Raw genomic sequence first — 25,005 nt, forward strand, 5'->3', positions numbered from 1 at the left:
GCAAAATTAAAAAAAAAACCCAAAAAATAAAAAGATATAAAAAAAATAGAAATTAAAAAAAAAATAAAAAAAATTCAAATAAAAGAAAAATTAATAATAAAAATTAAAAAATAATTTAAAAAAATTAATAAAATAATTATAATCAATAAAATCAAAATATAAATAAAAATAACAACAAATATAAAAATAAAAAAAAACTAATAACTATAAAAAAATTAAAGCAAAATAAAAAAAATTAATAACAGTTAAAAACATTAAAGAAAAATTAATAAAGTTAAAAATTATATAAAAATAATTTAAAAAGTTAAAAATTAATAAACACCATTTTATATAAATATTTTAAATTAAAGAAAAATTAATAATCAAAATTAAAAAATAATTAAAAAAAATTAATAAAATAAAAAAAATAAATAAGAAGAAAATAAAAATAAACTAATAATTTAAAAATTTAAAAATAAATAAAATAAAAAAAATAAATAAAAACCAAAATAATAATAAAAAAATAAATAAAAATAACAACAAATATAAAAATAAAACTAATAATTTAAAAACTTAAAAAATAATTTAAAAAATTAATAAATTCAAAAAATTAAAGCAAAATTAAAAGGAAAATTAATAAAATTAAAAAATTAAAACATAATAAAATGTAAAAAAAAAATAAATAATAAATTAAATAATTTAAAAAATTAATAGAAAAGATAATATATAATAAAAATTAAATTGTATTTAAAAATAATAAAAGGTAAAAATAAATACAATAATTAAAAAAGAATTTTAAAAAATTACAACATAGTTTAAGAAAAATCGAAAAAAATAATAAATATTAAAAAAAATTAATTAATAATTAAAAAAATAACTAATAATTAAAAAATAAATAACTAAAAGTAATTTTAAATATTAATAAATAATTTAAAAATGTTACCACGCCTGCAAAAACCGAAAACCAGCACAATAATGCAATAGGCATGTGCAAAGGCATTATTAAACAACTTGCCGCAAGAACAGCAGCAACAGCAAGCATCAGTATATAAAGAATTATGTAATAAAATGTAATGTAAGTAGGAGTTGGTAATTATGGAAATTTGAAAAATTCAAAAAATTCAACAAACAATGTGTGTGCGCTGCAAGCAATTTTGTCTAATGAGCAAAAACACACACAAGTCATCACTAATGGAAAAAATGAAGTAAATACTATTAATAATACGGACAATTATTATACCAAACAGCAAAAGCAAAAGGCATGAGCGAAACAAAAAACGACATTTTGTGCAATATTATATATCTCTCCCTATGAAATGATAGCATTATACACAATAAACAATTATGATGCGCATAAAAAATTGGAAAAGTAAATAAATTGTTTTATTTTTTGGGACTTTTGGGTTTTTTATTTGGTTTGTATTAAATCCCTTTGGTTTCAGCATTAATTTAGACAACAGCGCGGTAGCGAAAATGTTGCCTGCAATTTCCACGCGCTGTTCGGCTTTCTAATTCTAATCTCCAGTATGCTAACGCTAAAAGTGCTGCTAACATTAATAGTGGTAGCAACATTAACATTAGCAGTTGGAAAAACAGTGGTCAAAAAATTTTGCGATTCCATGCGCTGTTCGGCTTTTGTGCTGAAAAATCATATGCGCGCCATACTCGGAGCACCAGGCGCCCAGCATGCACCAGTAGGTGGCTGCCATGTTACTTAACATAACATTAACATGACATGTTATTAACATAACATTTCTCTGTTAATAACATAACATTAACATGACCTGCTATGTTATTAACAGAGAAATGTTATGTTAATTAACATGTCATGTTAATGTTATGTTAAGTAACATGCCATGTTAATGTTATGTTATGTTAATGTTATTTTACTAACATGTCATGTAAATGTTATGTTATTAACATAACATGCTAATGTTATATTAACATAATATGTTATTTAACATAACATCAACCTACTGGTGCATGCTGGGCGCCTAGTACATTTCCTGGGACGCGCATGCAATTTTCAGCACAAAACTCGGGCAGCGCTGTGCAAATCCGCAACATTTTTCGACCACTGTTTTTTCTACTGATAATGTTAATGTTGCTGGCACTATTAATGTTAGCAGCACTTTTAGCGTTAGCATACTAGAGATTAGAATTTATTGCTTTAACAATGCAATTTATGAAAAATATGTTTACACTTCATGGGCTGATAAATAAAACGCACATTTTAGATGATATAATTAATATATTTTTATTTTTATTGAGAATTTATTGTAATTATATGTTAATAATGTTTGAAAAGTAAGAAATAGCAGTCTAAAAATATCACTTTTTGTAAGTTTTTCGGTTTGCAGTACACCAGTGCAGCGCTTTGAAGTAAAAGCTTGTACCTGTAGCAGTAATCGAAACATCGTTGAAGTGATTTGGAGGCATGCTGCTGAGATGACAATCATTGGTTGGACAAAAATGATAAAAATCCGGGTCCCTGCCGATTACGTAGCGCCGACTGTCATGGAAGCGGTGCTATATACTTATATACTTATGTACTTATTTGTATTCTTTGAATAAGCAGAAATAGTTGCTGCTGTGTAACATCAGAAAACTTGCTGATGTAATTCGAGGCATGCTGAAGTCGTTCGAAGCACCCTGAAGTAGTTCGAAGCAAGCTGCCGAGTTGTTACTCCTTGGTTGTTTGTTCCGCTTACTTAGACCCGACTGTCGTAGAAGAAATACTGCAGCATCATTGCCTTCACTTTCAACTATCTGAAATTTAAGCGAAATGATATTTGTATTATTATATGGAAACATAAATTAGTTTTATTAAAAAAATATCCCATCATTGGCAATTATAAAAAGATAAGTTTGCATCAAATTACCTGAAAGTATGAAATTCGCGCCATAAAAACACCCAAAAGCTGGATTATTTGCATTTTGCACATATGTATGTAAATTGTGATGTTATCCTTAAAAGATGTTCATACCAAAGTTGTAGATCTTCTCATTAACAATAATGTTGACACATAACTTTTTTCTATAAGGCGCGTAGTTTTGCTGGAAGTCGAGCTATAAGCCCGCAACCTTTAAAAATTAAACCACGCCGTTCTTCCTCCTCTTCCTCTCCGCTTTCTGATTTTAGATCGCTCATAAATAGTTCTTCCTTTCATTTTTGTTATTCAATCCTTTGCTTCCAATGAGTTTCATTTCAAGATGATTTTTCTTGGCTTTCAGAAATTATCTACTCGAGTGTGTTACTGGAAAAAATCATAAAAATATTTGTAATTTTGTTTCATTTTAATTCTATTAAATATGCTACAACCTATTGTCTATTCCACTCCGCTTCCCAACTTCAGCTCGTCGTAAATAATTTTTCCTTCCATTGTTGGTATTTTAACTATTGCTTCCAATGAGTTGCATGCCAGTTTAATTTCTTTTTGTTACTTTCAGAAATTATCCAGCCTCGTCTGTTACCTGAAAAAAGCATAAAAATATTTGTAATTTTGTTTCATTTTAGTTCTATTAAATATTCTACAACTCAAATAGCAAAAAATAAATTTATAAAATTTAATTAATATAAAAAAATGTTCGAAACTAAATCAAAAATAAGTTGAATATTTGTTCGAATTTTTAGGCATCAATCGAGAATCTTCTAAGAAGCAAGGGCCACGTGTGTTCCCTTCTCAAGCACACATTACTCGCTGCTCAGCCGCACAAGCGTTGCAATAACAATGCATACGGCCATGCCATGGCTGTCAGTCGCAATTCCGCTTTAAACTCGAAACATTTTATAATTAAAATAACATTTTCTTCACTTATACACATACACTCACACAATTCCTAGCAGCTACTCGTGCACAGCCTATGCCATTTTGTGTTGGCTTTTCATAAAATTTACTTGACGAATTTTCGGCTTTGCAGACAGAGAGACGGCAAGGCAAGCAAGAAGACAAATGCAAATACTACTGCCAGACTGAAACTCTAACTCCGTCTGTGCTGCCTTGGCTTGGCGACTTGAAAATGAGTGTAAACACCGCTGACAGTGTCAGACAAAAATTTTAAAATTAATGCAGCACTTGGCATCAGCTCCTCATCACCTCATACGGCAACCAACAACAACCTACTGCCACCAACATGCAGCGTCCACACGATGTCTGCGTCTGTCTGCTGTTTTTGCAGGCGGATGGAATCTTCACCGTCGAATGTTTACTTTTGAAATAATTTTTTAAATAAATTAAATTATAAATTTTATTTAACAGGCAAACAGCAAATGGCTGCCAGCGACCAACCGACACTGCGAATGGAAAGCACTCGTGTGCTGTGAACCGCAAGTATAAGTAAAAGCGCTCAGCAAATAACTTTCGAAAGAGCAGTGACGCGACGTCACAATGGCGACAGCGCGTAGCGGTTCAAAAGCCAAGGCGAGCGATAATGGAAATATTTGTGTGTATGTTTTTGGTGTTGTTGCTGTTGGCATTGGTCAGACAATGCACGCGTCGCCAGTCAATGTGCATACACAAACAAACACACAAGTAGGTGAGTGCAGGTAAAGCGAAATGGAAGAACGCAAGTGAAATTATGTGAGTGAGATGTGAGGGCAGAGCGAAAACAAAGCAACAAATATGTTTGTGCGCGTTTGTATGTGATATGTTTGTGAAATGCAAACGAGCGACAAGGTCGTACGGCTGGTCACTTGAGTGACGCCGCATAAGCAAGGGAAATCGAGCCGAAATTTTGGCAGCAACGTAGCGAAAACTTCACTCAGCGGGTGTGAGAGTGCAGAAGCGCCGTGGTAGCAGGTAATTTGATGCGACTTTGTATATTAATACAACTCACCAAATAATGCCGTGTGTTTTTGTAGCTAATATTTATTCAGATTGAGTATGGTAAATTCGTCTTTGGCTTTTATACTCTGGCAAAATCTTACTACAGGGTATTATAGTTTTGAGCATCTAATGGTTGTTTGAATGACCTAAAAGTAAACGAGATAGATATGAAGTTACGTATATATATATATAAATGATCAGGATGTCTAGACGAAACTTGAAAACGTCGAATTTTGAGACTTTTCAAGAGCTCATATTATGGGAGATGCAATTGCGTTTCTTGTACCACAAGAGGACTTGATTTACCCCAATAGTGATTATTTTGTTTGTTCTCGAAGCCATTAAGCCCGAAATGGGCCTCATTTGAGAAGATGTTTTTTGATGAACGTCAATTTGTGAATTTTTCGGACAACGTAAGTTTGCGTAGTAATCGAAGATACAGCTTGGAGGAGTTGTGCGCTCGAGGCTAACAAGGCTCCGTGACGTCTTTAAATCCATTTTTCAGGAAACTATGTTTTTGAAGTCAATTGGCAAAATTTTTCGAGAACTACTCGAACATCTCCATAAAATTTTACACAGCTGCTTGACACAATTCTTAAAGACTTGGACGAATCAATTTCTTTGTTAATAGTGTATGTTTGTAACAATTACAAATTCTAATAAAATATTTAATTTTTTACACGAGAAAAATGGAGGAAACCCATGTAACCCCTTCATACTCGTTCTTCCTTACATGTTTATTTAATTTAAACTTTTTCAACACCTGAAAGTATTTTCTCGCCTTTGTTTAATGCTAATTCCTAGGGTATAAATAGTTTGGTTGCAACCGAACTTAACCCCATCTTACTTGTTTACACTAATTTTTGACTGCTCCATATTTCCAACTTTACTTTCTTATTTGCTCATTTTCTCATTTACATATGTGTATGTATGTATATGAGTAAGTCTGTATATTTTCGAGTGTACGTGCCGCCACTTGTGTCCATATTTCCCATACTGATCGCAGTTTATCAAACACTTGTTTTTGTTTGCTCTTCACCATTTACTGGCTCTTTGCCGCTCTGCCGTCTCAATCACTCTCATGACGATTGTTGATAAGGTTTTCGTTTTCGTTTTCGTGTGTGATTTCGAAATTTTTAGTACAACACACGGAACTGAACGTCATAAAACATGTGCACAACAACAAGGTTGGTTGTTGCTTTCGGCGTTTTGCGTTAAAGCTTCCAAGTTTCTACATATGCTGTGTGGCTTGTGTTGAGACCAACGCTGGCATTTGTTTGTGCTTTTTCATTTAGTCACTCTCACTACTTGGCATTGCTGTGAGCCTGCTACTTAAAACAGTTTTAGAGTAACTTGTGAAAAAAGTGAGAGTGATGACGGCAACAACACTACTGACTAACAAACTTAGCAGACCGAGTAACGACGTTATCAATGCTAACGCGTAGTAATGACAGCCGCTAATGGCACTAATGGGAATAAATGTTTATGAAATTATTATCTTTGATAACATCACGAAATCAAATAACTTAGTTAATGTATATGTATGTAGTTGTATTCCATTGGGCAATGATCGGTTTATGGTTACAAATATTGTCTAGGATGGCAAAAACTACGATATGATCCAGGTCTTTAGTAATTTCTCATACTTTAAGCTTTCCATTTAGTGATATTAGGTTAGTAAGATAGGCTTAGTGGCTCATGGCTCTGTCAATAAAAAGCAAACTTCAATTTAATACCAAAGAAATTCAAACGTTATTAAATAAATTCAATCTGGAACCTTCATAGCATGTGCTGGTAAAGTGATTTCTCGTAAGTGAAATTAGTTGGAAAGCTACAGGAGTGCGCAAGTAAAGTCTTTAGAGTACGTGGCCTACACAACTGACCTGATATTTTGGGTATGAAGAGTCTGCTGGCACGACTCGCCCCGAAAGCTGATTTTTTTTTTTCAAAAAGAGTACCGTAAATAGGTTTTGACAAACTTGATCGTGCGAGTTCCAATCCAACATAACATGGATAGCCCTACAACTGCCGATGAGATGAGATGACATGGGTTTATGAGTTTGACATGCGAACAAGTCAACAATCATTGGAACAAAACCACGCCAAAGTCGCTCAAAAATCAAAGTGAATGTCTTTTTTCGACATTCGTGGTTTGGTACATCATAAATTTGTTCCGGAAGGACAGGTGGTCAATAAGAAGTTCTTTTTTTTTTTTTGAGATTTGTGTGAGAACATTCGTCGAAAATGGCCGAAATTATGGCAAAACAATTCATGGATTTTAAACCTTGATAATGCATCATCGCACCGAGTCACGATCGTGGCCGAATTTAAAGTCGAAAACGCAGTGAATACAATCGATCAACCACCGTATTCACCAGATTTTGCTCTGTGTGATTTTTTCTTGTTCCCCGAACTGAAATTGCCGCTGCGTAGAACCCGTTTTCTGTCGATCGAAGAGATAAAACGAAATTCGCTGAAGACGCTGAAGTTCATTCCAAGAAGTGCTTATGAAAAGTGTTTCGAGGACTGCAAAAATCGTTGGCATAAGTGTATTACATCTGTTGAGTATTACTTTGGAGGCGACATAATAAATTTTGAAGAGTAATTAAATATTTTCCGTTTTATATACAATTTCTGGGTAGTTTTTTGTGGTTTAAATTCCTTCCACATTGGCCGATACACAAACATCATATATGTATATGATATAGAGTTAATTAGAAGTTCGAAAATTTTTATATTAGGTACATGGCGATTAAGGAAATTATTGATCCGATTCTACCCATTTTTGACATGCAGACACACTACATATTATCAGAAATAGACGTTAGACGAATTGAAATAATGGTACAAAAAAAGGGTTTCAAACAATCCTATTTTAATTAAAAAAAATATATATATATATTAATATATATTTTATATTATTATATATTTTAAATTTATATACATATATTTTTAATTAAAAAAAACTATTTTAATTTTTTAATTGCAAACTTTGTAAAAAAATGTTATCACAAATTCGGTATTAAAAAATAAAAAAAATTGTCATAAAAATCGGTTAAAAAAAAATACTAAAAAAAAATATTTTTAATTTTTATTTTTAAAATTAAATTTTATTAAAAAAAAATATTTATTTTTAATTTTTTTTTTTTTAATTCCAAGCAATATAGAAAAAAATTTTAACTGAAATACGGCATTAAAATATAAAAAAGTCAGTCGAAAAAAAATCGGTTAAGAAAAATATATATTTTTAAATTTTAATTTAATCACAAATACCGTAATAAAAATAAAAAAAATTGTCATTAAAATCGGTTAAAAAAAATATTGAAATTTATTAAAAAAAAACAATATTAAAAAAATACTAATTTTTAATAATTTAATTTTTAATTTCTAGCAATATAGAAAAAAATTTAGACTGAAATACGGCATTAAGAAATAAAAAAGTCAGTCGAAAAAAAATCGGTTAAGAAAAATAAATATTTTTAATTTTTAATTTAATCACAAATACCGTAATAAAAATAAAAAAAATTTAATTTTTATTTTTAAAATTGAAATTTATTAAAAAAAAAAAACAATTTAAAAAAAAATATTAATTTTTAATTTTTATTTTTAATTCCAAGCAATATAGAAAAAAAATAAACACAATACGGTATTAGAAAAAAATTTGGTATTAGGAAAAAAAATTGTCCCAAAAATCGGTTTAAAATTAAAAAAAAACTTTTGATCACAAAAACCGGATTAAAAACTATTTTTTAAGTCCAAATAGTGAATAGAAAACTAAGAAAGTTGAAATTTTTATCCCAACTATCACAACATCTGAATTAAAAATTTGATTTTAATATTTTAATTCCAACAACGGAATCAAAGAATGAAAAGTTTAATTTTTCAATCCAAAAATTTTGAGTTAGTAAATTAAGTGCTCAATTTTTACTACTAATTTAAATAAAAAAAAAAATTTTAATATTATGCCATAATACTTGCATGAAAAATGTATAAAAAATTTAATACCATAATTCTTGCATGAAACATATAGTTTTCATTTTTCGCAAAGTCTAAATTCAAAAATTAATATTTAAAATTTTTTTTTTAATTTTTAACCTTAAAATCATGGAAATATTTTAATCACAAGCAACTCAAGATCGTGTATTTAAAATGAGATTTTCAATATTTAATTCCAAAATTCAAATTTTTTTTACTAAATAATTTCGCAAAAATGAAGCCTTTAGCAACCTGAGCCTTTTCTAGCTTCCGCAATTATGTTTAAGGCCTCAGATTTTCACAAAAATATTATTGAGTATAAAATCGTCTCATAAAATCAAAGATCTTGCTATTTCTTCATATAAAAACGGTTGTTTAAACTCAAATTTAATACTCACACTATCTACCGCAGCCGCTGCGCTCTGCCCCATCCGCTCTGCGCACGTAGATAATTTCGCAGTCAGCCGCAACCGTTGTACTTCATCACTCGTCCATGAATAAATCTTTGCTGCTCCAACTTGAAATCCGACATTTTTTATGCTACTCGTTATCCCCGAACATTAAGCGTAAGTATTGCAGATTCTTTTGTTTTCAGGCGAAAACTTGACGAGCGGCGCCGAGGCGGGCTGACGGTGGCAAGGAAAAATTGCGAATTTCCACTTTATCGATGCATTAAACTTTTATTACATTAGAACTGTGAAAAACACAGAGAAAAAATGTAGAATCGTTAGCAGATAAAACTACGCAAAAACAAAAGTAAAAAAGAAAAAACAACAAAAACAGAAAACAAAGAAATAGTGAAAATCCATTAAATCGTCAATGGGGAAAATGCAAAACTATCGAAAAGCAAAAATACAAGAATTCGCTCGCCAATAAGAAGAAATCAGCGCCAAAATGAATGAACAAATCAAAGTATTCTAATTTATAAAAGTGGAAAAGGCTAAAATGGACAAGAAGAACAAGAAGAAAGTTGCCGAAGAAATATTGCTGAAGAAATGGGAAAAACTGCACATAAAGGAATGCAATGCCAAAAAGCAAAGTGACGAATGCACACACAGCAATAACCAACTTCGTTAGAGTTGGAGAGTGGAATGAGCGCGCTCCAGCCCAGCCAGGGAACGAGCTGGCGACAAAATGGAGTAGAGTTTGGCGAACAGGTCGTAAGTTTAACGCACGATTGCATATGGCAGTCCACAGGAGCGCATCAAGTTTAGGTCCACCACAGACAGCAAAGCGGTGGACACTTACCGCTGAGTGCTTATGTATATACTAAGCATCGTTGTGTGTCTGTGTGTGTAAGTAAGAGTTAATGCATGAATGAAAACTGTGGTGTATGTAAGGCTGTAAAGATATATGTAAGTAGCATGAAGCGTCCACTTTAAACGAGTTTCGAACGCCTAGCTTGTGGACGTTTTAACGTGCGGCACACCTACCAGGGTGTTGAAGTGGTCCACTTCCGCAGGCCCTATTCACTTGATTGCACAGCTGAAAAGTGAGGAGTCACAGTGCTGCATATACTGCCAGCGACAAGCTGTTGTTGGCGGGCGAACGTATGAGCAGGCGGTCTTGTGGAGTGCTGTGGGCCGGCACAAGTGCATGGAGTTGCAAATAACGAGAGCTTAGTGAGCTGATATTACGATGAAGCGATGACAACAAATCGGTCAACTGGCATTAATGCGATGGGCAATCCGAAAAATACAAAAAGCAAGCTAACGAAAAAGGCTCCATCCAGTCGTTTGTGAGCGCTGTGGTGGTGGTGCTGGTGTAGATGGGTTGCAGGAAAGGTGGTTGGCTAGCAAATACTGCACAAAAAAAGAGAAATCAAAATAAAGCGTGCAAATAAAATCACACATACACGTAAGTTAGTGTCAAATAGGGCCGTCGGTGCCAGGCACAATGCTGCAGCTGCTGCTGGCGAGTAAGAGACCCAAGTGAGCTTTCATCGTTGGATGGGGGGACGTAGTAACGGCGTTTGGGAGTTGATCTCCCACAGTGACACACATAAAACCCAAATGAAATGGAAAGAAGTGACGCGGAAACGCATTTGAATTGCATTTGGGTCGGATGGGTCGGCAGGCCGCCATGCCAGAGTTGCAACGAGCACTTGGATAATTTAGGATTTTTTATTGCGTTATCGAGCAGCTGGACGGCAAATGGGAAATGCATTTTAAACGTGCTTACTTATTTATGGCATGCTAATATTTAAAAAAAAAAATGTCCAAAAAAGAAGAAGAAGAATATTGTATCATTTTTACGCCTTAAAAACATAGGTTTTTTGGAAACTCAAACTATTTTTGTAACGATTTTGTTGTAGTAATTAATATGCCTGAATTTTCGTTTCACTTGGCAAGCTGCGATACGCATACTTGCGGTCACAGCTTTATTGGAAACGTGATGAAAATTAATAAGCGCTAACGAACTACTCATCATCGCCGCACATACGCTGGGTGTAAACGACCGGCGCGTTAAGGTGACCATCAGCAGCCAAACACTTTAACCGATGTCGACTGGAAGCAAGTAAGTCTCAGAAATTCTATTAAATTCTTGGTATGTAAAAATTGCGTTCAATATACCCTATACGATATTGGAGCACTATAGCATATAGGTGGCATATAAACTGAACGAACGAAATTATAACTTTGTAAAGAAAACTTTTTTGGTTAATGAGATATCTTTATGGAATTTGGCATAAATTATTGCTAAAAGCAATAGTATAATCCGAGCAGAAATTCTTCAGATCGGACCACTACAGCATATAGCTGCCATACAAACTCAACGAGCAAAATCTACTTCTTGTATGGAAAAATTTTTAAGTTTACGAGCTATCTTCACGAAATTTCGCATAAATTATTGCTAAAAGCACGCCACAATCTCTGACAAAAATTTTTTAAATCGGACCACTGTAGCATATGGCTGCCATACAAATCGAACTTTCAAAAACAAGTTCTTGTATGCAAAACTTTTTTAGTTGGCGAGATATCTTCACGAAATTTGGCAATAATTATTATCTAAAGCATTAGCATATAGCTGACGAGATATTTTCGCGAAATTTGGCGCAAACTATTATCTAAAGCAGCGGTATAATCTGAGCAGAAATTGTTCAGATCGGTGCACTATAGCGTATAGCTACCATACAAATCGAACTTTCAAAAACAACTTCTTGTATGGAAAAATTTTTTAGTTGACGAGATATCTGCACGAAATTTGGCAGGAATTATTTTATAAAGCAGCCATACAATCTCTCAAAAAATTTTTTAAATACGAGCACTATAGCGTATAGCTGCCATACAAACCGAACTTTCGAAATCAAGTTCTTATACAGAAAACTTTTTTAGTTGACGAGATATCTGCACGAAATTCGGCTCGAATTATTATCTAAAGCAGTCATACAATTTCTCAAAAAATTATTCAAATCAGATCACTATAGCATATAGCTGTCATACAAACTGAACATTCAAAATCAAGTTTTTGTGTGTAAGTTTTTGTATGTGTGAAGGGTATATAGTTTCGGTGCAACCGTAGTTAACGCTTTTTGTTGTTTTTAATATTTAAATGTTCATCTCTCAATAAACCAACACATATTCCCTCATATAGATATCCAGTTATTGTAAGCGAGCCAGTGGAAGCCTTCCTGCCTGTACTTGTAAATAAGTGAATAATATAGGTGAGTTTACTAGCGAAAAAGCATATACTAATAAGCGCCAATTGCGCTACACTTACACACTCAAAAGTGCGTTACAATTTCCGGCAAGCGGGTGACAAAGCGCGTTCAGCTGCCAATTTACGCAAACAAACACACACACAAGTACAGAAATGTTCCAGTAATGTTGAGAATATTGATGACGGGCTGGCGTACAATCGTCAGGTTCTACGGAACTCCATAACAAATCAAAACAAAAATCCCCATTGGTCACTGTCAGGGTTAGCCTCGCGTCGGATGATGTACATTGTGTGACACTACGCGACGTTCGCCAGCTCAGCTCAGTCGGTGGGGAACAACAGAATCGTTGCGTAAATTTTCGATATAAATACTAGTTTATTTGGTATTAAAAATTAGTTCATAACTAGAAATTGAAGCGTCTACACAAATAACCAATAAACTAGCACAAAATGTCGCACAAAGTGTGTGTTGTTTACGCAGTCCTGAGTATCCTTTTGTATACGACGGCAACCGTACAAGCGGGTGTGCTACGCGCTGAAAAGCTAGCTGAGTCGCCAGTAACAGAAGCACAAGCCAGCGGGAGCGAACAACCTGAGAGCACAACCATCGATATTATTATTGGCGATGAAGTGGCGCTCAGCAGAGATGAAGATGCCACTGTGAAGATTGCTATTGCCTCCTTAGATCCGGCACCGGACACGATCGAAGGCATAGAAATCACGTTGGACACAGTCGACGCTAAAACTGAGGAACCAAAGCAAGATGAGACGGCTGACACGCAAACAGAGGAGCAAGCGCAAACTGAAGCCGCACTCAGCAGAGATGAAGCTGCCACGATCAAAGTCAATGCGCACGAAACTGCTGATCTTGCACAGAGCATACCAGCCAGCAGCGTGGAAATCACAGGCACACCACAAAAGTCGTCCAAACTGCTGTTGCTGAGCACACCAAGACTGGCACGCGAGCAAGAGGAAAATATTGCCGAACCCGAGGATGTTGATATCAACACCGCGCTATCCACGGATGACACCACCGAGTTGAGCGTTGAGAACCAAAGTGACAACGACAAGTCGAGCGCGGAAAGTGAAGAGCAGGACACAAAAGGCGCCACTGAAGAACCCAGCTTCCTCACACGTGTACGCGATGCAATTTTTGGCAAAAAACCAGCGGACGAAACGACAGCAAAATTAGATGAGCAGGAAGTTGCACCCACACCGAGCGATGAGGTGTTAAAGGCGGATAAGGAGGAGATTAAGAAAGACGAAGAGGCCGCCAAACCAGCCGCTGCTGAACAGACGCCAGCGCCACATAATGATAATGCCGCGACCGCTGTACTAATCGAAACCGAGGCTGACTATGTGCTCGTCGACAGCGATGTCGAGCACCTGGAGCATCTGGGCAGTTTCACACATGCTGAGAGCGAGGAGTACTTGCAGCCCATTGTGCACTCCGTGGAAGTAGTGCCGTCGCATTTTGAGGAACCGCTGCTTTTCACCACCAGCTACGTGCACGCTTGGTAGTCGGAAGGCGTGGATCGTGGCAAGCAGTTATTGTTAAACTAATTTTAATGTCATGTTTTAGTTTCTTGCTTTCTTCTTCCTCTTTTTCACTTTCGTCGCAACGCCGCTTTTCATGCTTTGCGCAAATAGTCTTAGTATTCCAATCCAAAGTGTAAAGTAACGATTTTATAATATAGACGAATATTATTTTTTTAATATAACTACAAAATGTGTTTTCAGTTGGTTTGCTTTCAGCACCGCCTGGGAACCGCCTGAATCCAATTTCGCGCATCTTATTGGCTTACACAAATATTTAGTTTGCGCTAGTTTAGCTCTTCACTTTGAAATAGAAATTTCATTTTCTATGTATGTCGCCACGACAAAGTGGATTTGCTGTAAACTCGTTCGGGTGTCGACAGCGTCCTGCATATGCGCAGACCCTCAGTGTCGACATGCATGGCTGCAACCGCAAACTCAATCACCAGATAAAAAGTTTATCCACATAACAGACAATTTACTGATAGAGTTGCCACATTGTGTTGCATTTTAGGGATTATCCTTCAAATCCTCGATTTCTAAGTACCAAAAGCACTCCTTTTTTCATTAGTCGCCTATGTTCGCGTTTAAAAATAATAATTCTGGTCGATTCAACACAGGAGTTTCATCGGTTCCTACGCTTAGAACTTTTTTTTGATCCATTGTCGGCTTTACATCAGTTCTTTCTCTGTTTACTCGTTTTTGCAATGACGGTCTTCGGTCGTGTTTTAAAGACATAACCCTGGCTGATCCAGCACTGAGATATCCTCAATTTCTTACTTGGATCTCTTTAAAAACATAACTCTGGCCGATCCAACATCAGAGTATCATCAATCCTTTCGCTTAGAACTGATTTTTACTGTGGCGGCCTTGGGGGGAGCTTTAAAACTTAACCCAGGCGATCCAACACCGGGATGACATCAATCCTTTTCGCTTAGCACTTCTTTTCTCATTCGATCCAATGTCGGGATATCAACAATTCTTTCGCGCATAACTCGTTTTTGCAATGGCGGCCTTCGGTCGCGTTTTAAAAACATAACTCTAGCCGATCCAGCACCGAGATATCATCAGTTCGTTCCCTTTGAAGTCTATTTTGAGTTCGAGAACTGCATTTTGGCGGCTTTAGAGTCTCTTCCAATTTTGGGACCGTAGATAATTTTGATAGCAATACCAAAAGCTCCATCAGGCTCGAGAAGGACCTCTACGATCCGTTCGCTACCAAACGAGGTTTCAGACAATGCGACTCTCTGTCGTGCGACTTCTTAAATCTACTCATGGCGAAAATTATTCGAGCTTCAGAACTAAATAGGAAGGGTACAATCTTCTATAAGAGTGTACAACTGCTAGCGTACGCCGATGACATCGATATCATAGGCCATAGCAGCCGCGCAGTTAGTTCTGCTGTCTCCAGATTGGACAGCGAAGCGAAGCAAATGGCTCTGGTAGTGAAGACGAAATACCTCCTGTCATCAAATAAACAATCGTCGCACTCGCGACTTGGCAACTACGCCACTGTTGGCAATCATAATAACGAAGTCTTAGATAATTTCGTCGATCTTGGAACCAGTATTAACACCAACAATAACTTCAGCCTCGAAATCCAAAGTGGAATAACTCTTGCCAACAAGTGCTACTATGAACACAGGCTCCACAAGTCCCTCATCATTTCCGTCCTGCTATATGTTGCAGAAGCATTGACGATGGAAACATCTGATGAGTCGACATTACGAGTTTTCGAAAGAAAGATTCTGCAGAAGATGTATGGGTCTTTGCGAATTGTCAACGACGAATATCGCAGTCGAGGGACCAATGAGCTTTATGAGACATACACGACGCCATTGACATATTTCAGCGAATTAAGAGATATCGGGTACGCTTGCTGGGTCAAGTCGTCCGAATGGATAAAAACACTCCAGCTCTGAGAAAACTCGATGCTGTTGCAGCCAGGAGATGCAGAGGAAGGGGAAGACCTCCACTCCGGTTTTTACTAGCAACCGTTTGTCCATCGGAGGTCGAGGTGGAGAAGGTCGTGGTTAACTGAAATCTCCAATTAGTGTCAAACAGCGGAAAAGAAGAACGACTGGCGCGCTGTTGTAAACTCGGCTATAACTGGGTAAGTGATGTCTACGGCAATGAAGAAGAAAAAGAAGAAGAAAAGGAAGAAGGAGAAGATAATTTTAATTTCAACTGAACTACCCAGAGATGGCAAGATCCACTCCAAACACGATTGCCTATTCTACTTCCACTGGACTGATGGTTACCAGTAAAACAATCCAAACAAATATTATATGACTTTAAATTTCGAGCAATGTGGCAACACTCGCACAAGTAGCACCGGCTGTCCCTTGATGATGACCTTGCAGCATAACATTTATTTTACTTTTCAACACATACTTAGGTGACAAATATTTTGCCACTTTTTTGTGACCATGTCACGGGTACAAGCAATTTTCCGTTCAAACACTTTGACGACCACCAACACATGGACACATGCAGACGCTTGCATTCGTGCGCACATGTAATATGGAAAGTACATTACTGCGGCTGCATAAGTTTTCCCTAATGTGACCAGCAAACCACTAGCGCCAGCGCCCACGCCACCACAACAACCTGCGCACCACCATGCAGCACAGAGTTGAAGAGTGGAGGCAAGCGGCAACGGCAGCGCTTATAAAAATAGGATGTCATCAAGCAGCGCTGCACAAACTCACCTGACACAGGAGGATCCGTTACAGTCAAACGGCAGTGAAGGTGTGGGTAACTGGCGGCTGTGGGTGTATGAGGTAGCTGCGCGCTGGTGAGTAGTCACATTGGCGCGCGCTGTTGGCCTATGGTTGTGGGTTGGCTGGAGATTTACTTCAAATGGACTTGAAAATAGTTTTCACAGCCACTGATGAGCTGACGCCGGTGCAAGGCTTTGGTTGCAGAACACCAACACACATTCAATAAACTTGAGCACCTACTTATGTGCTTTTGAATGGGCATGTGTGTGTGTGAGTTCATAACGCACGTATTTCAACACACTAACTTATGTATGCGAAGGGCGCGTAGCGGCGGTGCGGAGTTATAATAAATTCTGGGCGCGGGACGCGTTTGAGCCCAGCGCGCTGGCAACTGACGGCGGCTTCAACACTTTGCACTTCGGCGCCCGTTCGTAATATGACAACGGCGTGGCAGCGCGCGCTCTTAACTTCTGAGTCGCCAACCTTCATTGAATGTGCAAATCCGCGAAAGTGGTGAAAATGTGGCGATGTTTTGGCAAAGCGCTGAAATGTTTAAGAGCAACAGCGGCAACGACAAAGTAAGCACCACATCAGCAGCGTAGTCCCGAGGCGTGGCGACGTAAGAGCTGTGCACGCGGCGACCAAAAGTTCCATATGTTTTGGCAGCAGAAGTTCAAGCAACGCTTCGTGTAGCGGCGCCAGTGTGCCGACTTGGCAAAGTAAAAGCCAGTTGATTAGAACAGCGGCGTGGGTGGGGCGCGGTGCGAAAATTTGTTGCCAGCGTGCGGCTAGCGCGGCTAATGTGCAACATGGAGTGCCACATTATGTGCGCTGTTTAAGTGCATATAAATTTGCGTGTGTGTTGGTGTATATACGCCCCACTGTGGAAAAACTCTTGCAAAGCGACGTACGACAATGGCATGTGGACGCGCAGCGGTGAGGGGAGGTGCGAGCACACAGTAGATGGAGCGTATAGTAGAAAGGAAGTGTAATTGAATTTTCATGAGGTAATAATTTCTGCGCATACAAGTGTGAGTGCAATTGTGTGTGTATGTATGTATTCACATGTGTTAATGTATGAGACCGGGGCACCTTTCATTGCTTTAAAATTTCTGAGTGCTAAATTTTGTTAATACAGCTGTGTGTGTTTGTATGTGTGTGTGTTGGAATTCAGCTAAACCGTAACCAACGTACATATGTTGCAGAATTATTTATGTACAAAAACAAGTACAACTGAAGACATCAGCGCTTATGTGTATATAAACATGTATAGTATATATGCGCTAAGCTGTAGAACCTGCGTTTCTTTATAGCTACAGTGGAAATTTTTCTTGTTGCCTTTGAATTTAACGCAAGCATAACGAAGTGCTAGCAACACAGCGCCGACACAGCCTGAAAAGTGTGAAAATATATATGTGCGAGCGTACTAAAATCAAAGCATTTCAAAATCGTATAATCTGTGCATAATGCGCAATTTCAATTTCGCGCCTCAGAAAGCTCTTTAAAGTTTGTAAAAGTTAAAGAGCTCATTTCAAATGAAGTCGTGGTGGAAAAAGAAAGTAAAATAAGAAAAAATGTTAACTAAGGTTGCAGCGCAGCTAGCATACTCTTCACAATAAATGAAGTTTTCATACAAGAGCATGATTTTGAGAGGTCAGTTTGTATGGCAGCTATATGTTATAGTGAGACGATTTGGATAATTTTTTCAGATATTATAGCTTTGTTCAAAAAAATTACACATGCCAAATTTCGTGAAGATAGCTTGTCAATTAAGGAAGTTCTCCATACAAGAACTTGATTGTAGTTGTTCAGTTTGTATGGCAGCTATATGTTATAGTAGGTCAATCCAAATAATTTTTACGGAGATTATAGCTTTGTTTAACGCAATACTACATACCAAATTTTGTGGAGATATCTTGTCAACTAAAGAAGTTTTTCATACAAGAACTGTATTTTAATCGTTCATTTTGTATGGCAGCTGTATGATATAGTGCTCCGATTTAGATAATTTCTTCAGATATTATAGCTTTTTGCTAGATAATAATCCATGTCAAATTTCATGAAGATATCTTTCCAAAAAAAAACTTTTTCATATAAGAATATAATTTCTAACGTTCAGTTTGTATGGCAGCTATATGCTATAGTGATCCGATCTAGTAAATTTCTTCATATATTATGGCACTGTTTTGGAAAATAATCCTCGCCAAATTTTATGTAGATATCTTGTCAAATAAAAAAGTTTTCCATATAAGGAAATGATTTTGATCGTTCAGTTTGTATGGCAGCTATATAAAATAGTAGGTCGATCTGAATAATTTTTCGTTATATTATATCTTTGCTTCACACAATAAAGTGTACCAAATTTCATAAAGATATATTGACAACTCAACAAGTTTTTCATACAAGAACTTTATTTTGATCGTTCAGTTTGTATGGCAGCTATATGATATAGTGGTGCGATATCGGCGATTCCTCTCGGCGACTCTTGGATAGAAAAGCACGTGTGTACAGTTTTAGACCGGTATATCAAAAAATTTAGGTACTAGTTCACATACATATATACTGACAGACTCTTATGGCTAAATCAAGTCCGTACGTTACGATAATCTGCGACCCATATTGGGTCTCTAACGTTTCCTTCTGGGCGTTACGAACTTCGTGATGAACATAATATACCTTTCTCGGTGTGTAATAAAACCGAAAATCGAAAATAAACGCTTCCAAAGTTCATATAACCGGTAGACTGGTTACCATTCGCAAGTAGATGCTTTGTCACTTGACATGCAAAACTCGGCAATTTTAATTCAAATCAAATTTTGTATGCCATTTTAAATTATTATAAACGTCAGCCATAGTAATACACATTTCTAGCTTTTTTTAGCACATTTTTCTTTTGCTGAATTAAGAGTCTGGTAAGAATGTTTCTGTATAGCCCCTAATAAAATTAAACGCCTTACCCCCAAGCTGCGGCAAAGCGCAACAGTTGTAATAGAAAATATTTCATACTAACAAGTCTTGACAAAAATTTAATTTGCGACTCACAAAAGAATTTATTTGCTGCTTCAAAGCCGCCTCCAAGCTCTCCACAGACCTTCTTCTTTAAGAAATTCTTGTTGCGCTTATAGAAAAAAAAAGTTTCGCAAAGTTCCATGATTACTGCGAACTTGTCCTTGCCATTTGCTTGTTATGCCAGCACAGCACAGTATTGTTGTTGTTGCAGCGTATGGCTTTTGTCAGTGGTGTTGTTTGCGAAATGTGCTTGCGGCAAACATTTATTGCTAAGTAGCACCAAAGTGCATTTAATCATTTACAAAGTCTCCATTTTCTGCTCAGCCACACACCTTTTCGATGTGAGCGCGCAGCTAGGTCGCCACTCCCGCAAGCCAGCGGCTGCTCCTAAACAAACTTTTCTGCCATAACGTCCGTAATGGAAAACTGAGAATGCAAAATAATGATAAATAATGATTTCTCGTTGTCGCAGAGTTGCTGGTCATGGCCGCATACTAAGCTGTTTCCACTGCGACTGCGACAATAAAATCGTGATACGCCACCGACTCACTTCGAATTCGAACAATTCACGCAATTTACGCTGTCACATAATGACCACCAACACTTCTGCACAGCCACAAGACAAACTTATGGCTCGGGCATGCCTTGCTGCTGGTCGCAAAGTGGCGAATTGTGGCTAGTGGCGGGTGATTGCTGCCTGTTTGGTGTTTTGGGTGGTGGCCACCCATTGCCATTTCGTCACTTCGAATTTTTAAGCTTCTTAAGCAGCAAACAACTGGCACCGCAGCAGAAGTGCTGGTCTTTAGTAGACGTGGGAAGAAAGTGGGGTAAATGGAGCGGCAGGTGAATAACCAGCGGCTACAACTCTAACTATTATTTACCCATTGCCGTGACTAGGGACCACACAGGATTTGTGTCATTACAAACGTATTTGTTTTTGTTTTTGTAAGTCGCACTGCGTGTCGTCTTCTTTGCCACAGCGGTCTTATTAGGAGTCTCTTTGCGAATTCAACCCCAAAAGGACGTAGCAAGCTGGCTCGCATGGCGTTTCCGGCGCATCTAACCCCAAGACACTAAGCATAGACACGACGGCAATACAAGGGCGGCAATTTCATAGCAAAACGAGTGCAGTGCACAGTGCAGCTGTGGATTAAGAGTGCGTCTTTGGCTAGTTAGGCGACGCCGCCAAAGAACACTAATGGTGCTGGGAACTATCATAATTGGATGCTCGCCAAACGGGCGGTTACAGAAAGACAAGCACAAATGTAAGGTACAGCACAGCCGGAAGAACTAGCTGAACCGCTGTGCATTCGGCAGTACTGTAAGTACATAAAAGCAATCAGAAAGCAAAAGAGATTAGAAGTGCAAGGTGGTTGGAGAGCAGTTAGCAAATTATCGTTTTTTGCTGTTTTAAAGTTGGGCGAAAAATTTAAGGTTACAGCATTTATGAAAATCAATTAGTAAATGTATATAAATGACGGCATGAGAATCGGATTCATTGATGGATTTGTTTGGAAGTTCATACTACCTCAAGAAAAAGAAATATACTCGTATGGACTACAGTGGTTAGCTCTAAGCTTATAAAGTCCTAGAGATTTTGCCTTGAACTTTCTTAAAAGCACACATATAGTCTAGGATAAGAAATGGTGAGTATAAGATATAAATTATGTTACTCTTAGAGTCATTACACGAGTGGTTGCTCGTATATCAAGTGGTTGCTCAGCAAAACACATATTCGACTTTTTTTGCGATTCCGATATTTTCTCTTCAGATAAAAATCGTGATTAAACGCTTTCTGTACTTTATGCTTTAGTGATTCAATTTACTCGCTTCAGTTTTCCTCAACTTGTGGTCATTAATTGTGTGTTTCCTGTGATTGTGCCCGCACAGTGGGCTGGAGTAAGAGAAATAATGCTCAACATCTTAAGTGGATAAAGTTAGGTTAGATGGCAGATCTCTTGGCAAGGTGAGAGGTTCACACTTGGAGTGTTATGTACAGTCCTTAGTAATAGCATATAAAAAAGGTTTCTGTAGTTGGATATCAGCTATCGGCAAAATGCCCGGAACCTAAGACAAATTTGCTATTTGCTTTCCGCTTTTACAACTGGATGTCTAAAAATATGATTTCCGGGGTATTTTCATCTTTATCGACGAAAAAGGGGCATTCGAAGATCAAGTGTTCGATTCTATCTCATCTTTTTCCAAGCAACTGATGCAGCTGGAATGTAGTAAAATGTGCAATCTGACCGCATGGACCACCATCAGACGGTGTTCAATTTGAACTCCTACAACCAATGAAAGATGGGCTTCGCGAAGATTATATATCACTACATTTCTTAATTGACCCTGCGCCAGAATCGAAGTGAATAGTCATCGCTCTGAAAATGGTTGCGCTCCCAAACAAGAGATCTACGCTTACTTTTATGGCAACCACCTCCGCTTGGAAGACGCTGCAGTAGTGAGAAAGCCCAACTGGTGGTGATGGAAAGTTCCCGATAGTTTTACCTCCACCAATCTTCTACGAAAACTTTGATCCATGCATAAAAAGCATCCCTGCTCTTTTCCAGCAGCGAGTCCTTCGTTTCCATGCAACTCTCGAAGTTTTGTAAGCAGAGACACTACAGCCAGATCCAACTATTTGGGAATGAAATGAATATGTGCAAGAATTCCAGTGTGCCTCGGCTCGCAGTCAGCCAAATACCCAGATTCTTTGAGTCTAAGAGCAGCTTTCGCGACCATACAATCTTCCGGCTATGTTCCCGAAATCATATACAGCAATGCATTGAGAGTCAAAGTTGGTGAGGTTCGTAGTCACCACACATTCTGATGGGAGTCGCCGGTTAAGACGCGCCAACTTTTTGTTGCCTTTTCCAGCGTCTTTATCCTTCTTCTTGAGTGGAGGTCTTCCTTTTCCTCCGCTTCTCCGGAGAATACTACGTCGCATACTACCTTTGCATACAGATGACATGACCCAGCCAGCGTAGCCGCTGTCTCTTAATTCACTGAACTAAGTCAATGTCGTCTTATATCTCGAACAACTCATCATTCCATCGAATGCAATATTCGACGTTGCTAATGCACAAAGGACCATAAATCTTCCGCGGAACCTTTCTCTCGAGATCTTGTAACGTCGACTCATCAGATGTTGTCAGCGTCCATGCCTATACAGCCTGATGAGCAAATGTTGCAGAATACTGCATTGGATTTTGAGGCAAATTCCGCAGACTATTAGAGGCTTAACTATGATTTAATAGAGCCAAAGCACTAACTTTGTTGCCAGTTCCTATTTTTATCAATGGATCCTGTGTAGCTGTACAGGACAGGCTTCTTGCTGCTTACCTCTCAAATGAGTTAAGCAAATTGGAGATCTAGTCCACACAGTGAGCACTTAATGAAGGTAGGAATCTATTACAAAAAATGTTGTACATCATATTAAGAGAAAGCGGATTTCCATTGGATTCAGCTGACATTCCAAACGCAAACAGACCAGCTACAGACATCAGCAGGTTCAGACGAAGCTATGTTCTTCATTTCGTTTATTTTATTAATTGAAGTTTAAAAGCTTGTAGCCTATATAAGTGCGCTCCACTGTGCGGCTTAGAATTGTAAAATACGCTTAACGTAACCGCATTTTATACACTGGAAGCTCTACAAAAAACGTGCAATTTTTTTTTATTCCTCACACTTTTTCACCTGACACGCAGTATAAAGGCGCATGGAGACGCAAACTAGACGCTAGTACAAAAAACGTTTCTAATGCGCGCGGCGAAGAACTTGCTTTTGTAGCATAAAGCGGATTTTTTAATCTTTTAAATAAAATTAATGCGCATATTTGCACAGCAAGCGTAACTCACGCCTTTCAACTACCCAGCGCCACGGCGCACACCCGGCTGTCAGTCAGCTGCGGCACAGTGACTAATGTCAGGACGCAAACAAAAAACCCAAACAGCGCGAAAAAGCAGAGATTTATTTGAATATGTCTACCCGCTTGCCGATCTGGCTTCCCTCACAGGTTATTTCTTTTGGCCTTTAACTCATTAATTTCACGTACACTTTTTCATGTTGCAGTTTGTTACAGTTTTTCGCGCCGATTTTTACGATATCGTATACAAATGTATGCTCATAGTATATATATGTCGGCTGGGCCGCTGTGTTGGCGCTGCGCCTAATTATAAATGTTACCACGTGTTGATTATGTGCCAAATGCCAAATGCGGAAAGGTTAAAATGCCATTTCGGCCATCAGTCGTCGCGACGCTGACGACGACGGCCGAGATTTATGTGGCTTGCCGGATTGCTGGCTTTCTTTGCCCGCTGCGCGCCGCTCTCCTGCCAGTTAGTTGCATTTGCTTTGAGTGCTCTTCGCTGCCTTTGAGGGTTTGAAGGCGCCCGCCTGGCTTTGCACAAAGCTAAGTGGGTTAAATAAAGACACTATTAACCGCAAATTGTGGCACAACTTTTGACATAAATTCTTTCGGGCGTACGCTTAATTGATTTATATGGAAATTTGTAGGTACATTAACGTTTTATTTGAGGTTCATAAATGACTGCTGACAATGGGGATGAGCAGTTTGCTGGGCGAAGGGTAAAATATTTATTTCTTACAAACTTTGGTTAAGCGCTAAGGCGTTAAGAACTCGTTTGTATCGTCAGACGAGTAGGGCTTTAGCGAAAGCAGTGCAAACAATAGAAATAAATGTTAAACGGTACAAATGAAGCTAGAAAATCCTTCACAAATACAAGAAAATCATTACCGGAATTGGCTTTTGATTGTTCTGCTTGTATGGCAGCTATATGCTATAGTAGTCCGATCTAGAAAATTTTTTCGGAGATTATATCTTTGCTTTCGGGCATAATCCATACTAAATTTCGCGAAGATGTAGTGGCTACTAAAGAAGTTTTTCATAGAAGAACTTTATTTTCATGGTTCAGTTTGTATGGCAGCTATATGTTATAGTGGCTCGATCTGTAAAATTTTTTCAGGTTTTGTAGCTTTCTTTTCTATAGTAATCTGTGCCAAATTTCGTGAAAATATCTTTTTAAATAAAGAAGTTCTCCATACAATAACTTTATTTTGATGGTACACTTTGTATGACAGCTATATGATATAGTAATCCGATCTAAAACATTTCTTCGAATATTGTAGCGTTGCAGTTGGCAATAATCTGTGCCAAATTTCATGACGATATCTCTTTAAATGAAAAAGTTTTTCATACAAAGACTTGATTTTCATTATTCAGTTTGTATGACAGCTATATGCTACAGTGATCCGATCTAGAAAATTTTTACGTGAGTTAC

At 37.5% G+C, this 25,005-nt stretch overlaps 1 protein-coding gene and 1 long non-coding RNA gene across 5 annotated transcripts in view; one reads left to right on the forward strand and one right to left on the reverse strand.

Annotated features, from left to right (window-relative positions):
• Window positions 1–2,224: 2,224 nt before the first annotated feature.
• LOC125778611 (uncharacterized) overlaps window positions 2,225–25,005 on the reverse strand; it is a 97,702-nt gene continuing 74,921 nt past the window's right edge. Inside the window, exons 2-5 of one of the 4 annotated variants that reach the window (XR_007422814.1) lie at window positions 9,179–9,474; window positions 3,302–3,453; window positions 2,862–3,236; window positions 2,225–2,748 (exon numbers count right to left, since the gene is read on the reverse strand). This is a non-coding gene — a long non-coding RNA (uncharacterized LOC125778611). Of the gene's footprint in view, window positions 2,749–2,861; window positions 3,237–3,301; window positions 3,454–3,574; window positions 3,655–3,806; window positions 4,535–9,178; window positions 9,475–25,005 lie in introns of those variants that run through there. The other 3 variants (XR_007422815.1, XR_007422816.1, XR_007422817.1) reach the window with 3 other exon arrangements.
• Window positions 12,832–14,246, forward strand: LOC105227863 (uncharacterized). The gene has a single exon (XM_011207399.4). The coding sequence runs from the start codon at window positions 12,891–12,893 to the stop codon at window positions 13,959–13,961; it is 1,071 nt and encodes a 356-aa protein (XP_011205701.2). The 5' UTR covers window positions 12,832–12,890; the 3' UTR covers window positions 13,962–14,246.

The sequence above is a fragment of the Bactrocera dorsalis genome, chromosome 5, assembly GCF_023373825.1.
Source record: "Bactrocera dorsalis isolate Fly_Bdor chromosome 5, ASM2337382v1, whole genome shotgun sequence".
Lineage (NCBI taxonomy): Eukaryota > Metazoa > Arthropoda > Insecta > Diptera > Tephritidae > Bactrocera > Bactrocera dorsalis.

Coding starts and splice junctions, on each gene's coding strand:
- LOC105227863 (XM_011207399.4), top strand. CDS start 12,891: ATGTCGCACAAAGTGTGTGTTGTTTACGCAGTCCTGAGTATCCTTTTG.